General features: G+C 28.1%; 1 protein-coding gene across 6 annotated transcripts in view; it reads left to right on the plus strand.

Annotated features, from left to right (window-relative positions):
* Window positions 1-19,015, plus strand: part of LOC122497580 (dopamine receptor 1-like) — a 553,069-nt gene that overhangs the window by 491,486 nt on the left and 42,568 nt on the right. For all 6 annotated transcript variants that reach the window (XM_043604793.1, XM_043604789.1, XM_043604794.1 and 3 more), the window contains one exon: window positions 10,977-11,043. In XM_043604793.1, the coding sequence (XP_043460728.1) occupies window positions 10,977-11,043 (67 nt within the window). The remainder of the gene's footprint in view (window positions 1-10,976; window positions 11,044-19,015) is intronic.

Raw genomic sequence — 19,015 nt, forward strand, 5'->3', positions numbered from 1 at the left:
AATTGAACAATTTTTTAATTTTTATTAGGGTTTTGAAAGCAAACAGTTTTTCCTTATTTTCTCGTTTCGATATAAATGTCAGTTACCTAAGTTTTTATTTCAAACGGCAGAATTATTGCACTATAGATTTAAATTCATCTTGTATTTTATTATTATTGTTATTTATTATTATTATTATTTATTATTACCATTTTAAATATTCAGGGATGCCACAAAAAGTTAATTTTGTTTATCCCTGACTTTTCCCTGATTTCCAAACAAAATTTTGACATTTTCCTTGACCCTAAAAAATATTTCGATTCACTCTAAAAATAATTAGATACTCAAAAAAATTTTTATTACATTTAATTCCGAATTTCTTTCATTGTAAAATTATTCGAAAACATCAATAACATCATTTTTAAATAAATATTTAATCATTATTATTTTTCCATAGGAATTAAGATTTTCAAAAATTTCAACAACTTATAAGAATATTATTTATTATAAACCATGAAGATATCGATCACTCCGAGTTGAAGACTCGGAGCAATCGATATCTTCATGTTTTATATAATAATTAAAGATGACCGAGTGATTAAATAAATCTTTTACATTATAAGAATGTTGTTATTATAACTTCTTCAAAATTATTTTATTCATCATTTCAATTCAATTATTATTTTCCAGAATTTTTAACTAAAACTCTTCTTTAAATCAATTATTTTTAATACTTTTTGAAAAAGTTGATTCAGAATTTTCAAATCCGTTTGTATATTGTAAGCGAGATTACTCAAAAATATGTTAGGCTCAAAGACCGAAAACGCTCATTGAGCGCAAATATAGTCCACAACGCGTTGTGGCTCCTTCAATTTGTCCACAACGCGAAATTCGTGTTGTGGCATGACAAAAAGTATTCAAAACGTGTTGTGGTAATTTGAAAAGGGCCACTACGCGAAGTTCGCTTTGTGGCTGCTATAATATTCAGCCACAACGCATTGTGGTAATCAAGAAATGCCACAACGCGGTTTGGATTCTTTTATATAACTTGACCATTACGCGTTTTGGTAATTAAGAAATGATAAGAAATAAATAACTATAGAATTTTTTTAGCAAATAACATATAATTTTATTTACAAATAATTTAAACTATAAATACCCGAAATTAACTTTAAACATAAAAATTTGTATTTTATTATTTTGGACTTTGATCTACACTGCAAAAACAAGTGTCTCATTTTGAGACGTTTTGTCCACATATTTGAAACGCGTAGATGTCTTGTGTCCACATATTTGAAACAGATATGTGTCTCATTTTAAGACGTTTCAAAGTGTCTCACACATTTAGCACTTCATTTTGAGATACGATATGTGTTTCGAGTATCCGTCTCACAGTAAAAAGACGTTTTATGTGACTTATAAACATTGAGTCACCTTTAATGTTTTAAAATGAGACACAAGATGAAATTAAATGCCTCAATATAAGACAGATTTTGTATCTCAATGGTTTAAACACTTAAAGCAACTCCCCAATGGGAAATAGCCATTAGTCTATACCATTGGTGCATTAATGGTCCAATATTGGAAGCCATTGGTTTTCTCTAGGTTTATTATTGGCACTTAATAATGGACCACTGATGGTAAAATCGTGGGATATCCACGCCGATGCCAATAATTCCCAACCATTATTGGCACATTATTGGCTGCCATTAAAAAACCAATAATAAAAAAAAAATTTTTATTAAATTTTATTAAATAATAAATTTATTTATTTAATAATAATAATTATTATTATTATTATTTTTATTTATTATTATTAAAAATATTAATTTTTTTAATTAATTATTTTATAGAAATGGTTATTATTTTCTATCCCATCGAAATGTAAATAACCCTTTCGTTCAGAGTCTAAAAATTATTTACCTCACATCCATTAGTGCAAAAATAGGAGAGGACAGGCAAAATAAAATTCTACAAATATTCGTGAGAATGCTGCCTCCTTATATACTTTTCAAGTTTCATGTTAATTGCGAGAGAGTTTGAAACAACACCTCCTATGGGGCGTTGAGCGAACTACATACAATTACTTACCGACGCTGCAGAAATTATCATGTAGTAAGTATGTAGTTCGCTCAACGCCCCATAGTAGGTGTTGTTTCAAACTCTCTCGCAATTAACATGGAACTTGAAAAGTATATAAGGAGGCAGCATTCTCACGAATATTTATGGAATTTTATTCTGCCCGTCCTCTCCTATTTTTGCACTGATGGATGTGAGGTAAATAATTTTTAGACTCTGAACGAAAGGGTTATTCACATTTCGATGTGATAGAAAATAATAACCATTTCTATAAAATAATTAATTAAAAAAATTAATATTTTTAATAATAATAAATAATAATAATAATAATAATAATAATAAACAAAATAATTATTAAATAAATAAATTTATTATTTAATAAAATTTAATAAGCAAAATTTTTTTTTTATTGGTTTTTTAATGGCAGCCAATAATGTGCCAATAATGGTTTGCCAATTATTAGCATCGGCGTGGACATCCCACGATTTTACCATTAGTGGCTATGCGGTATGTGTATTCGACTTGCGTCCTTGAGGTCTAGGGTTCGGTCCCCCGTGCGTGCGATATTTTTCCGTCTTAGTTCTTAGTGTTTTGTGTATAATTCTTAACAGTGTTACATAAAGTATAAGTTTAAATAATTAATAACCAGTAATAATAATAATTTAGTCATTAATTTAAATAAATAATGAAAAAATAAGAAAAATATTTTTTTAAAACTTATTTTAATAAAAGGAATTCTAAAAATTAATTAATAATAATTAATACTAATAATAATTATTAGTATTCAATAAATTACTCCCCATGCTTTAATAATTAAATAAGGAGCTTATACTGCACGGAGAGAAATTTATAGTAGTGGGTAACATAATTGTGGTTAGGGTGACCATCTTTAATGCTACGTATACAGACAGCTATCTAGATAGTCACCGTTACCATCAATATCATCAGGAGTAACATCTTGGTAGTACGGGGTAGCATAACTATATTTTTTTAGCATCTGTGATGGTTGGCAGTAGCATAATGATAGTATCGTGTAACATCATCTTTTTAACATCAAAATCTGACTATCCATTTCTCTCAGTGTGACCGCCGGTAAAAATCAGTACTGGACAGCGTTACCAGCCAGGGTTTTCCCAGTACTGACTTAGTACTGGAGTCAGTACTGCAATACTGGCAGTCAGTACAAGATCAGTACTATGCCAGTATTACATTTCTACTTGGGTATTTTTAAAAGTTTAATATTTCCGGGTAATATGGACGAAAAACGTCCAATAAGGGCTCAGAAGATGGATCAAAAAAATACGAAATTAGGGAAAAACATTTATATGTGTCCTAACATTTTTTTAAAGTTATAGGCAAAAAACAATTTTTTGGAAAATTAAAAATACAAAAAAAATACTGTTAAACCTACAACTTAAAAAAAATTCATTCCTGAAGATCATAATCCCCAGGTAAAAATTTTTCAAGTATTACTTGTTTTCTTCCAATATCTGTAGAGTCGAGAGCGAGTTTTTACATATATACATATATATATATATATATATATATATATATATATATATATATATATATATATATATCTACCTATATTACAAAAAGATATCGCCGCCGCCGCCGCCGCTGTTTCAAGATTCTGTAAGGGCGCCCTAGCCCAAAGGGGCCGTCAAAACTTATGTCAAAATTGACCTATTTTTTGACCTATAGGTCAAAAAGAGGATAAATAACGGCCTCACATTACGTCAAAATCTATGTCTAATTTGACATATTTTTTTACCTGTAGGTCAAAAAGAGGATAAATAAAGGCCTCACATTACGTTAATATAGGTCAATTTTGAGGGCAGTTTTGACCTAGGCGTCAAAATTTGACAAAGAATTTCCGCTACCCTCAAAATTTAGGTCAATTTGGTTAAAATGGGTCAAAATATATGTCAAAGTTTAATCTAATTTTTGACATATATATAAAAAAGGTCCATAACGATTATTACATTACGTCAAAATCTATGCGTATTTTGTCATGTATTGTATGCAATTTATTAAGATGCATTGATATTAAGAAAAAATTACTTTAAATTTATAAAAATTAAAATTAATAGAAAAATAGAGATAGGGGGTTGGCGCGCGAAGCGCGCAGGGGGGCGAAGCCCCCCTAGTATATATATATATATATATATATATATATATATATATATATATATATATATATACTAGCTTTGCCCCTCTGCGCGCCAACCCCCTATCTCTATTTTTATATTTATTTTAATTTTTATAAATTTAAAGTAATTTTTTCCTAATATCAATGCATCTTAATAAATTGCATACAATACATGACAAAATACACATAGATTTTGACGTAATGTAACAATCGTTATGTACCTTTTTTATCTATATGTCAAAAATTAGATTAAACTTTGACATATATTTTGACCCATTTTAACCTATAGGTTAAAAAGACGTTAAATTTTAAATAGATTTTGACGTATCATAGATACGTTTATTGTCCTTTATTGTCCCTTTTTAAGTTGTAGTTAAATAAAAGTCAAATTACACATAGATTATGACGTAACTAAATGAGGGAGTAAAAATAAAACGTCAAAATTAGGTCAAAATGATAGGTGTAAGAGCAAACACAATTTTAAAATTACCTTACATTGTTAGGTAAGATGCCAAACTTCACCTCATCATTAAGTCTGCGCGCGGAAATTGTTTGACAAATTTTGACGTCTATGTCAGAGCTGCCCTCAAACTTGACCTAAATTTTGAGGGTAGCGGGAATTCTTTGTCAAATTTTGACGTCTGGGTCAAAACTGCCCTCAAAATTGACCTAAATTTTGAGGGTAGCGGGAATTCTTTGTCAAATTTTGACGCCTAGGTCAAAACTGCCCTCAAAATTGACCTATATTAACGTAATGTGAGGCCGTTATTTATCCTCTTTTTGACCTATAGGTAAAAAATAGGTCAATTTTGACATAAATTTTGACGGCCCCTTTGGGATAGGGCGCCCTTACAGAATCTTGAAACAGCGGCGACGACGATATCTTTTTGTAATATATATATATATATATATATTTTTTTTTTATGTTCCATACGGTCAAAAACAGAAAAGTCTAAAATAACTTTATATAAAAGTTATGATCGTTTCACTGTCACATTACCAAAGTTTACATTTTTATAAATTTTGACAAGATAAGCCATCAAGTCTCTGACAAGTGACTAAACAGTTTATCTGGCCATGATTTCTGATCATTACTTCTGACAAGTCACTGGCCAGAAATTCTGGTCACAATCGGAATAGAACTTCAGTTCTTAAACTTGTAGTTATGATAACTTACTATCTAATCACCGTGGCTGCGTGGTAACGCACATGCGTTGTGTCTTCGGGGTCTAGGGTTCGATCGCCCATGCGTGCGAATTTTTCATTCTTAGATTTAAGTGTTATTGGTAGAGTAATTGGCCATTAGTCTTAAATATTTGAATAAACACAAAAATATAAATAAATATGTAATTAAAAACAAAATAAAAAGAGCCAGAAAAAATTTTATTTTATTCTAAATTTTGAGCAGAAAACTGTCCAGTTTCTTGCCACTCACTGGCCAGATAATTTAACCAGTGACTGCTAAAGCAGCGCGTTACATTTCTAATTAATCACTTGCCAGATTTTCTGGTCAATCACTGGACAGAATCTAGAAAAACTTTTATTTATTCTATGTTTTTAATTTTATTTATAAGGGAACGTTCATAAACTACGTAGCACGTCTAGGGGGAGGGGGGGTCAAGCAATTGTCTACCATAAGTGGAAAAAATGGCGCTAATACGTGTAATTTCGTCCACGTGGGGAAGGGGGGGGGTTAAAATTTCCAAAAAATTGGTCTACGTAGTTTATGGACGTTCCCTAATAGACAAAAAAGTGACATTTTACGTATCATAAATAATTTTTTTTTACTTCCGGGAGTCACTCCCGAAAACATTTTACATGAAATAACTAAGAAATAAATTAATATTTGGGTGATTATTCGCGTAGAGCAGGACTTGGTTATTTATAAAATAAATTAAGAACAATTTTTTTCCGTTTTGATAATTATATTAACAAATTTTTTTTAAGATAAAGGGTTTAGAAATAAAAATCCATGGCGGGTCGGAAAATATGTTTATAATTATTTTAAATAGTTGAATATTGATATTAATTGTTCCTAACCGAAAAAGCATTTATCAAGAAAAATTTCCTAGTAAAATTATTACTGAAAAAACTATTTTTGTTGTAAACGCAAATATAACCATTAACAAATTTACTGCTTGGACAGTTTTTAAAGTATAAGAAGTTCTAGTAATAACTTATGAAAATTATAGTTATTTATAAAGATTGTTGCTGTAATTTATAAAAATATTATAGCGTGAATCTCAATAAAAAATCATTATTTGGGTAAAGAAAAAGATAAAAATAAAACTATGATTATCATTGAAAAATAATAGTTATTTTAAAAGATATTTTTAAGTGATTCAATTAGTCAAAAATAATTAATTTTTTTAATTAATTTTACTCAAATCAGTGATTTTTTCACTGACAATCAGTTGTTTTTGACTAATTTAGAAGCGAAAAGTTAGTCACTGATTGTTGGTTAAAACTATGATATTTAACTGATTCAAATTTAGAATGTACACTTGAATTAAGTGATTCTCAGAAACTCCATATTTGTCCCATAGTATGGCACAACTATCGGCGAAATTTTATCAAGTGTTTGATTCATAAACTACCAAAGTTTACACAGTAAAAAAAAAGTCTGACTCCGTTTACACCTTAAATTCAGCCCATGTATTTCACATAAGTCTGTCCTTGTTTAACGGGGCTGACTCCGTTTACATCATAAATTCAGCCTCAAAAATAGGCTGAAAGTAAAACTTTTTTTTTAGTGTGTAACTATGGGATTTGGACAAAACCCATACTTAACCCATAGTGGCGTAACTATGGGTGAAGTCTTAAAAAAATTTAATCCATAGTTTTCCCACATTTGCCATTTTTACGCGGGACTGTAAAACAAAACAAAAACAAAGTCTTAAAAAATTATTTACAGTTCAAACGTGTTCTTTTATCAATTTAACTCATTTTTGGGCTTAACCCTTTCGCGCCTCCGGTACCCAAGTAGAAATGTCCGGAGTTAGGACGGAGTTAAACACCGGCATGGTACTGACTCAGTACTGACCGACGGTACTGACTTTTGAAACCCGATCAGTACTGGGAGTATACTGACTCCAAAACCGAATCAGTAATACGTCGGAGTTAAAAAAGTATTAAAATCAGTACTGACAGAAAACTGGCATAACACCAAATCAGTACTGCGAAGGAGTTAAAAAACAAAAAAAATTTGTTATAATGGCATCAAACCGGCCACTATTAATAACAACATCGTTTGATTTATTAACTATTAAAATATTTTCCAAGATTTTTAAAAACATTATTCATCAACAATAAGATCAGACACTTAATTAATATATTATTAATTATTAATTAATAGGTATATCATAATAATAATAAATTATTATTTATTAATTATTTTTACTATTATGTATTATTAATAATAAAATTTTTTTATTTTTTAAAAATGTATAAATATATACATTTTTTATTATAATTTTAATAAATAATTAAATAATAAATAAATAATAATTAATAAATAATTAAATTAATAATTTTTATCATATTTTTATGCTATACCTATTAATTAATATATAACGTCTTGTTAAAATGTATATAAATATATAAAACATATATTTATAATAATTTTTCTTTAAATAAATATAATATACAGTGAATTTATTATTATAGCACTGTATATATCCTTCCCATAATTCAAGAGGAAGTTTAAGTAAAATCACTTCCAAGCTTGCGTGGCTGTGCGGTTAGTGTATTCGACTTGCGTCCTCGAGGTCTAGGGTTCGATCCCCCGTGCGTGCGATATTTTTCCGTCTTAGTTCTAAGTGTTTAGTGTATAATTCTCAACAGTGTTACATAAAATATAAATTTAAATAATTATAAACAATAATAATAATTATTTAGTAATTAATTAAAATAAATAAGATTGTATAAATTAATGAAAAAAAAAAGAAAAAAATTTTTTTTTAAACTTATTTTAATAAAAGCAATTTTGCTAATTATTTACATTTTTATTGTTACTCATAAAAGTTTATTTACTACAGAAATATTAATAACAATTATTAGTATTCAATAAATTACTCCCTTTTCTTTAATAATCAAATAACAAATTAATATAAGCTTCTAAAGGTAAATTTTGTTTTAGGGAACGCGTTACAGCATTTTCCAAATTTGTTAAATTTTACCTGCGAATCAGTAATTAGGCGGTGTTCTGCCAGTGATATTTTAATACTGACTTATTACTGACTGCCGGTAAAAAATCAGTACACTGAAAAAAAAGTTCTGGTTAGGGTATATTTAACACGATATTTTAGTTAAAACAACCAGAATTCTGGTTAAATTAACTAGAATTCTGGTTAACCTAACCAGAAAAAATCTAGTTAGGGCATATTTAACACGAAATTCTAGTTAAAAACAGGTTTTCTGGTAATTCCAACCAGAACTTTTTTTTCAGTGTACTGGACAGCGTTACCAGCCAGGGATTTCCCAGTACTGATTTAGTACTGGAGTCAGTACTGCTATACTGGCAGTCAGTACTGGGTCAGTACTATGCCAGTATTACATTTCTACTTGGGAGTAATCGCACTTTGAAATTTATACGATACAACGTCTTCTCGCTAAAAAAAACAATTTAGTGTTCTCATCGTGGTCATTCGCGTTATTGACAAACTCTGATTCTTTATTATTACGTTCTTCCGCGACTTTTTTGACAATTTTTTAATCTGATGATTTGTCATTTGTTGAAGAACTAGAAGTGTCCGGCATTAGGGGACTTCCCCCTATATGTACCACTTATACAAAATTTAATAAAACTCTTATAATTTTAAACCTATTAACAATTAATATAGCTTTTTTTAATCACCAACGTAACTACTATATATAAAAAAATTCAAAATTACACAGTACTATTATAATTATTATAAACAATAGGTAAAATATTGTTAAAAAAATACCAAAATTTAATTTTTCAAAATTTGCTCAAATTTGCTTAAAACTTCTTACTCAGGGGTTTTCGCGGTCGCTGATTACGAATCTAAAATCAGATTTTTGAAATTTTCAAAATTCAAGTTGATGGACATTTTTTTTCAAAATTGCTCATATTCGCTTGAAACATTTTGAATTTTAAAAATTTTGAAAATCTGACTTAAGATTCGTAATCAGGGATCTCAAAAACCCGTCGAGTAACAAGTTTTAATAAAATCCACTGTCTGTGTTTCCCGCGGGGGCACAAAAGGGGTAAAATAAAAATAAGACAATTACAAGTCTTAAAATCCATTTTCTAATTAGAAATTTAATCAATATATATTTGTACTAATGTATAAGTTGTTTTAATCATAATCAGGCTTAAAACCAGACTTACCCGTGTAGAAATTGCCATGTTATGGCCTACAGAATGATCAAAAGATCTGACCCCGATTAGGGCCATAGTTAAATTTCTACACGGGTATTTAAAAATAATTTTATTTTATTGTTTAAAAAGAAATTATTGTCAGAAATAGAAAAAAAGGAAGGATTTATATTAGAATTCGTAGTAATTTTATAGTTTTTATGAAGCAAACAAAAAAGACATCAAAATTCAGAATAATTTTCTTATGAATTCTAAAAATTGAATTTTTTTCCAGTATTTGTAATAAAAATCTCTGACTTTTCCCTGATTTGTGGCAACCTTGATATTTCACTACACTGTAAAAAAAGGGAGTAAAATTTTAACTCCCCAGGGGATTCTATAAAAGTCGCACCCATTGAAGAGTTAATGCCAGGGGAGTTAAATAAAGAGAGTTAATATTTAACACCCAAATGCTAACTCCCCATAGAAAAAATAACTCGCGCGGGTGTTGAATGAAGGGAGTTAGAAATTAACTCTCTTTTGGAGTTGATTTTTAACTCGAAAAATTTAACTCCCTACTCCCGAGTCCGTTAACTCCCTAAATTGTTTACAGTGTAGACAACATTATGCTTCTAGTTGTCTATTATAAATGATTATATTTTAATAGGGGAGACTAGGTGCAGTTGTTACAATTTTGATAAAAACAGTTACTGTGATTAGAGTTTAACTCAAATTTGTTTGGTACATATTTACTTATTTCAATACAGAAATCTTGAAAAAAATTGAATTCAATAGTATTAATTTTTTTTCTCAGTGTACCCAGACAGGAAATAATCTTGCAGTAAGCTTGCTGCTATAAATTATTTTTCATGATATTACAATTTATTAATTTCATAGAATAAAATTATTTGCAGTAAACTTATTGCAATCTTGCGCGGCAAGCATGACGTGAGCTTGTGTCAATTTTACGACAATATTGCAGCCTGTTTACTCAGCAATATTCCTATATGAATTCTTTCGAAGAATTTTACTAAAATTTTCGAAAATAATATTTAATTAGTTAATAAGTAATTTTTTCAAAATTTTGAATATGAATAAATTATTAAAAAATTGAAGTTGTTATTTAAAAATAACAAACTTTGTAATTTTAATTTATAATAATTCTTAATAATATGACAACTTTTTGTTTTAATAATAAACTTTTATCGAATATTTGTGGAAACCAGTAAAGTTTATATTTCCGTATAAATCTTTTTTCCCCGCATACTCTTCTCAAGTATACAATAAGTAAATTTATCGATATATTAAAGTTTTAATGCCATCAGAAAGAAATCTATGAATAAATTATGTCCTGTTGCAAATACCTCTCTTAAGATTGTATAGGAATATATGTGTATATACGGCTTGAACATGATTTATTAAACGGAAATACTTTTCTGTTTACAGAGAAACCTGACAGATGGAGAGGATCTTCCGGATGACTCCTTCTCACTGTTGTCGGTGCTACTAGTTGGTTCGCTAAACTTTCTATATTTGATCGATCGCCCCTCGAAGTAACCCAAACTTTTCTCTCTCTCCCTCTTTCTTTATGTATATATATAGATATAATTCAATGCTTTTTTCCTTTTTCTTCTCACACATTGCCAGCCCTTTTGAAACTTGGAGATTTTCTAAGAAGCGATTAGTGCGGGAGATAAAATCTCACCCATCATGCTCTCGCAATTTGTAATCTCGTATCTAATCGTTAAGCTGTAATCATAATCTGATTTATGTAGTCAATTCTTTTATTTGTTTATCACATTTTCTTTAAACTTTGCAATTATTCTTTTTCTATCAATTTTACATTTTTTTCACCGAAAAAAATCTCGATGGTATTATTAACTATGACTCAATAGTTAATCTTAATCTAGTAAAAGTAATAAGGATTCCTAATCATTATGGTTGGGATCGCTAGGTTGATTCAACAAATTCAAGCCTGGCAAAAACAACCCTGCAAATCCTTGTCAAATTGACTAGGATTTTAGTAATTTTGCCTATTTCCATAATGCGCACGCGTCTGCTTCTGTTCTGACAGTGTTTACCTCTATATCTTTCGCGTCATTTGTCGTGATTTCGTAAAACGATTTTTTATCATTACTCGCGTCTATTTTTTGTACATAAAATGGAGTTCTTACATACATCAAAATTGCTGGTTTCTCGGAACCTCTGGAAATATAGATGGTCCATGTTTTAGAAAGTAAACTATTTAATTATATTAGTCAATTCCATGAAGTAGTATAAGGAGGCCTCACTGCTGTGTTGAGTCCATGAAAATTTGAAGCATGTTTTCCCGTTCCTCTTAAAACTAACGGAGGTGTCGAACCTACCGGAAAAGTTTGGAACTAATACACACACTGACATAAGGTGTGTTCATACAGTTCCTACACATGAAACTCCCTTTGCAAATGGCTGCCGTCGCTGCTGTCAACAGTTGAACGTTTTTTTTGTCGTGTTTTCTTTTATGAGTTTTGTATTTAAATATTTTTTGAGAATTGTTATAATGAGTTGCTCTGTAAAAGGTTGCCAGACAAATTAGTTTAACATTTGTGTCACGCTCTGAGGAAAGGTACATAAGAAGCAAAAAATTTGAGGTTATGTTTTTAATTTTTTAAGTAAAAATACAGAAAGAGAATCAATTATTAATTAAAAATTGTTGGTCTTCAAGTCTTCATTATATTCAAAATATTTAATGAAAATTGGTTTCAAATTCAAATAATTAAAAATAAACTTTTAATCGAGATAAATCTAACACGAACCCAACCTATAATTCGTTTGCTTCTTGGGTACCTTTCTTGGTACTTGGTATCTTTTCTTTAAGAAGTTAATTTAGTACACTGTAAAAACAGTTTCTCAATGTAAGACGTTTTGTCCCCACTTTTAAAACATTTGAGGTGTTTTACCTCAAAATTATTGAGGTAAAACACCTCAAATGTTTCAAAAATGGGGACAAAAACGTTTTACATTGAGACATTGTTTTTACAGTGTACTAATTTAACTTTTTAAAGTTTAATAATTTAGTCACTTAAAGATAATATTATCAATTATTTACTTGTGTTTTTACTATATTTTTATATATAGCAAATATTTCTGATGTTTAAATCACTATTCGTTAAAATGTCACTTTTAGCGGACGAAATTTAGGAGTTACCAAACTTTCCCTGCAGGGTTCGCCACCTCTGTTAGTTTTAAGAGAAACGGAAAAATTTGCTTCAACTTTTCTAGAGAGTGGGAACTCCTTATACTACTTCATGGTCAATTCTTTCAGACTTTTTTGGTTAGGTTTCAATATAAATCGTCGAAATTTTTACGCACGTGGTGACAACATTTTTACTATTTTAATCGCGCAGTGTGTTTGAAAATTTACCTTTGCAATAATTTGTGTATTTAAATTTATTTTCATTTGAATGTCATAAATAATTAAAAATAAATAGTTTTTGACAAGTGTATAAAATTGTGTACTCGAAATGTATAAAACATCATCTGATTAAGTATTGTATTTTGACTCGAAAATCTAGTGTCTATTAAAAAATTGAGGGGCTGGATGCTATAATGTGTTACGCGTGAACACACGGCCAGTCAGTTGGGTTATGGAGAGAAAATTTTGAAGTTGTTCAAAATGAATTTAAAATTATTGTTTCTTGTTTAGAATTTCAAGGCGAAACTTTTTTTCTAATAAAATTTTTTTATATAATTGTTTGTTTTTAAGTAAATTGAGAAAAGCGTGATTTTCTAACCTAAGAAATTTTAATGAATTTTTGACTTCAACTCGTGATTACTTCGTTAAATATTAATATTTTTCCACGAAATTTACACACAATATTCTTCAAACTAGTTCAAAAGTGAAACAATATTTAGTAATTTTTCAAAAAATTCTATGTCTAAGTAAATAATTATTTAAATAAATGTGCCGGAAAAATGATGCAGCTATTTTCAATTGAAAAAGTTGAGTGACGAATTTTCGTTTTCGGAAAACTTCCAGTGACAAAAATATTCATCAATATGTTAGGAAGTTTTTTTGAAAATTTTTCGTCATTTGATAGTAAATTAAAGAAAATAGAGCAATTTTAACAGCGTCGTGCTCTGCTGTAAACGTAAACATTGACTCACTGTATACATTGGTCTTGTAATGGCGGCCATTCCACACGTGCGCGGCCACGCCGTAATTTTACAGCAGAGCGCGACACTGTTAAAATTGCTCTATTTTCTTTAATTTATTATCAAATGACGAAAAATTTTCCAAAAAACTTCCTAACATATTGATGAACATTTTAGTCACTGGAAGTTTTCCGAAAACGAAAATTCGTCACTCAACTTTTCCAATTGAAAATAGGATAATCATTTTTCCGGCAAAATTATTTAAATAATTATTTACTTAGACATAGAATTTTTTGAAAAATTATTAAATATTGTTTCACTTTTGAACTAGTTTGAAGAATATTGTGTGTAAATTTCGTGGAAAAATATTAATATTTAACGAAGTAATCACGAGTTGAAGTCAAAAATTCATTAAAATTTTTTAGGTTAAAAAATCACGCTTTTCTCAATTTACTTAAAAACAAAAAATTATATAAAAAAATTTTATTAGAAAAAAAGTTTCGCCTTGACATTCTGAACAAGAAACAATAATTTTAAATTTATTTTGAACAACTTCAAAATTTTCTCTCCATGACCCAACTGACTGGCCGTGTGTTCACGCGTAACACATTATAGCATCCAGCCCCTCAATTAAAATACCAAGTCGTGTTTAGTGTAGTGGTTATCGTTCCGGATTTCAAAGTGAGTATTCGTTAGGTTCAGGTGTTCGCGTCCCCCCTGCGTCAAATATTTATTTCATAAGTTTAAATTAATTCTAAGGTATATGTTTTTGTAAATATTGTATATATTTTTGACTTTGTATAAATACAAAGTCAAATATAAATATGTTCAAATACAATAATTAATTTTTTTCTTTTTTCTTTTAATTAGTTTTTCTCTTTTATTTGATAATAAGAATTTGATTAGCAATTTCAAATAATTATGATACACAGTGTGAATCTAATATTATTCTCCTAGTCAATTTGACTATTTTTTCCTGATTACATCGACTAATTTTCCTGGTCACTTTAACTATGCTTGAATCTTATTACTTTGACCAGGATTCTATAGTTGGCTCCTCTCGTAACTAGGAAACCTAGTCAATTCCTGGTATACGGGTCCTAGGCATTTTTTTCGGTGTTCGAACATTGTTCTAGAATATTTTTGTAAATTTGTTCTCGAAGAATTATAATTTTTTGCTTTCTCTCAAAGTGATTCCTCTTTATAGTGATGATAAAGTCGATTTTCGAATTTTTAGAATCAATTATTTTTACAAATTTTCAAGTGTAGTACCTATATATATATAGTCAAGAGGAAAATCGATTGATGTAGGTATTTAAAGTATATACATTTTATCAAAATTTATAAAAGTAATCGCTATTTCTATTTTCCACAAAAAATTTAAATTTTGTAGTTTTTGAAATTTTATCTTAACACTTTAAAATATTTATCAGATAATAAAACATTAAGCAATTGGTACGTATATATTATATTGAGGAAGATGAATGGTCATAAAGTGAACAACTTGTTTATTATATAATAAAATAATATTGTAATTACAAAAATATATTTTAAATATTTCAGGAAACTTCTTTTTATAGTAATACAATAATTATTCTCTTGGAATCTCTAAAAATTTTGGGAATATTTTTCTGTACACGGAGAAAAATATACCTAAAGTAACTTTTACTATTTTCATAGTAAAACCTAAACTGTCAGAAACTTCTACACATTTATGGTAACTTTTACTACTTTCGGAGTAAATTTTACTACGTTCAAAGAACATATTTGTAAAAAATTAGTAAAATTTACTTTGAACGTGGCAAAATTTACTCCGAAAGTAGTAAACGTTACCAGAAATGCGCAGAAGTTTCTGACAGTTTAGGTTTTACTATGAAAGTACTAAAAGTTATTACTTTATATATTTTTCTTCATGTAGTGTTGCTGCAAGCTCAAACTTTTCGAGGCGAGATGAGATGAGAGCAATAATGTCAAGACCAAGAGTCTCGAGTATCCATACTGACTATTATTAATAGTTTGTATATTTTGTAATTGGGAGCGTTCACAAATGATGTCACACAATTTTTTGAGATTTTCAACCCCCCTCCCCCCTGTCACGCAATTTCATTCAAATTCACATGTGAAAAATAAATTGTGTCACGTTTAGTAGAGACCCCCCCCCCCCCTACCCCCAAAAACGTGACATCATTTGTGAACGCTCCCATTACAATATAATAATAATAATAATAATAATAATAATAATAATAAAATAATAATAATAATAATAATAATAATAATAATCATAAACATTTAAAAGAATATGTGGAAATCTGATTGTCACAGAATTTTTTCATTTTCTTACTTTTTATTTAACTTAGTTTTCACTTTAATTATCACAGAATAATACAAAAGCGTTCACAAATGATGTCACGTTTTTGGGGGGGAGGTGGGGGGTCTCTACTAAACGTGACACAATGTATTTTTACATGTGAAATTTATTGAAATTGCGTGACAGGGGGAGGGGGGATCTAAAATCCTGAAAAATTGCGTGACATCATTTGTGAAAGCTCCCTTATTGTATTTCATAATTTTATGTTTTTTTACTTTCTCGATTTTAACTTTTATATTTTATTTTTTAATATATTTAAAAAACTTTTATTCTATTTCAACATTGTAATTTAGAACCTAAAATTGTGATTTAATGTGAAATATAAGAACACTGAAATTTTCATCAATGTAGAATCTATTCTTAGAAACACTAAAATTTTTGAAAACTTCACTTTTTCCGCAATTTTTCAATCCCCAATGGGAAATAGCCATTAGTCTACCATTGTTGCATTAATGACCCAATATTGGAAGCCATTGGTTTTCTCTAGGTTTATTATTAGCACCCAATAATGGACCACTAATGGTAAAATCGTGGGATGTCCACGCCGATGCCAATAATTGGCAAATTGGCAACCATTATTGGCACATTATTGGCTGCCATTAAAAAACCAATAATAAAAAAAGAAATTTTTTATTAAATTTTATTAAATAATAAATTTATTTATTTTATAATAATAATTATTATTATTATTATTATTGTTATTTATTATTATTAAAAATATTAATTTTTTTAATTAATTATTTTATAGAAATGGTTATTATTTTCTATCACATCGAAATGTGAATAACCCTTTCATTCAGAGTCTAAAAATTATTTACCTCACATCCATCAGTGCAAAAATAGGAGAGGACGGGCAGAATAAAATTCCACAAATATTCGTGAGAATGCTGCCTCCTTATATACTTTTCAAGTTTCATGTTAGTTGCGAGAGAGTTTGAAACAACACCTACAGAGCGTTGAGCGAACTACATACAATTACTTACCGACGCTGCAGAAATTATCATGTAATAAGTATGTAGTTCGCTCAACGCCCCATAGGAGGTGTTGCTTAAAACTCTCTCGGAACTAACATGAAACTTGAAAAGTATATAAGGAGGCAGCATTCTCACGAATATTTGTAGAATTTTATTCTGCCCGTCCTCTCCTATTTTTGCACTGATGGATGTGAGGTAAATAATTTTTAGACTCTGAACGAAAGGGTTATTCACATTTTGATGTGATAGAAAATAATAACCATTTCTATAAAATAATTAATTAAAAAAATTAATATTTTTAATAATAATAAATAATAATAATAATAATAAATAAAATAATTATTAAATAAATAAATTTATTATTTAATAAAATTTAATAAGCAAAATTTTTTTTATTATTTGTTTTTCAATGGCAGCCAATAATGTGCCAATAATGGTTTGCCAATTATTGGCATCGGCGTGGACATCCCACGATTTTACCATTAGTGGTCCATTATTGGGTGCCAATAATGGGAAAATAATGGAATGGTGGCTCCCATTATTGGGCCATTAATGCGCAATAAAAATTGCTAATCCCGAAGTTTACTATTTTCGTCTTTAGAAAATATTTTCACTTTCAGAAAATAAACTTTTTGAAATTCAATAATTCAAAACTGAACTATTTCAAAAACCAATTATTTTTTTTAATTTTCAAGTAAAATTGTTTCTAAATAATTTATAAATAATAATTTTATAAAAAATTTTCAAGACTTAAATTATTCAAAATAAATTCAATGTTATATTCTGTAAAGTTCAATTTTATTTTCAGAAATGGAAAAATTGGTTTAGCATTAATGTTGGAGGTGATTTCAAAGTTTGTAAGGTGAACATGAAAAATTCAAAAAGAATTAAATGTTTTTAATATTTTCAAAGGTTACTAAACTCCAAACACCATGAATTGTGTTATCAATTTTAAAAATTTAATACTCTTTGCAGTACTTTTGAAAAAAATTTATGACTTCTCCCTGATTTTCCTGATCAATTTCACTTTTCTGAGTTTTTCTCTGGCCTTTGACAACTCTATATATAATAATAGTAGTACAATTGCAATTGTAAAATAATAATCTATTAATATTCACACAATATTCCGTTTATAAATTTTATCTGTAATAATATTTTGTTTTCCAAATTCAACTCTGGAATATCTAAAAATTATTCCAATATTGATAGAATATTATCAATTACATAAATTAGTTTTCTCTTTTAATGACATGTAAAAAAGTTAATCGAGAGAAATAATGAAAAATAGAAATGATCAAAAAATGTTTCCAAATAATCTTGTACTACGAATATCAGTTCCTACATTGAAGTTATTAGTCGCTTATGTTTGCTTTTTGGTTTACAATTTTTTTTACGTTTTGAATTTTAAAATTAATTAAATAATAAATTTTTTGTAAATAATTGTAGAAACCCTAATTTTTATTAACACTAAATACGATTTATGACATTTATTTTATAAGAAGAATTGGATTTTATATATTTTAATGACTATTGTTTGTGTAGAATTATTAGGTACAAAATTAATTTTTACAAATTTCTTATCATTTTTATTTTAATTAGTTCAAATTTTTACTTATTCAGATGTAGAGAACAACATTTAAGATTAGGTATATTTTTGCAAGAAACCTTTAATTTTAAAAATTATTTTTACATATTTACATAATTTTGCGTTTAATGAATTTCTTTTCAATTTTAAAAATGTTTATAATTCACCTTTTTGTATATATATATATATATACATAAATTGAATATATAAATAATAATATATAATATAATATAATATAATAATAATATATAAATTGAATACATAAATTGATATATATATATACGTAATTGAGTTGTTTCGAAGAATCTTATTAAAATCTTTAATTTAAAATAATTTTTTATAAAAAATTTTATAAAAAATTCAAAAATCCAAAAATGTTATTAAGATTTTTGAAGATAATAAATTGTAACGATCCAAATCGTTT

Source organism: Leptopilina heterotoma, unplaced genomic scaffold (assembly GCF_015476425.1).
Source record: "Leptopilina heterotoma isolate Lh14 unplaced genomic scaffold, ASM1547642v1 Lhet_134, whole genome shotgun sequence".
NCBI classification, from domain to species: Eukaryota; Metazoa; Arthropoda; class Insecta; order Hymenoptera; family Figitidae; genus Leptopilina; species Leptopilina heterotoma.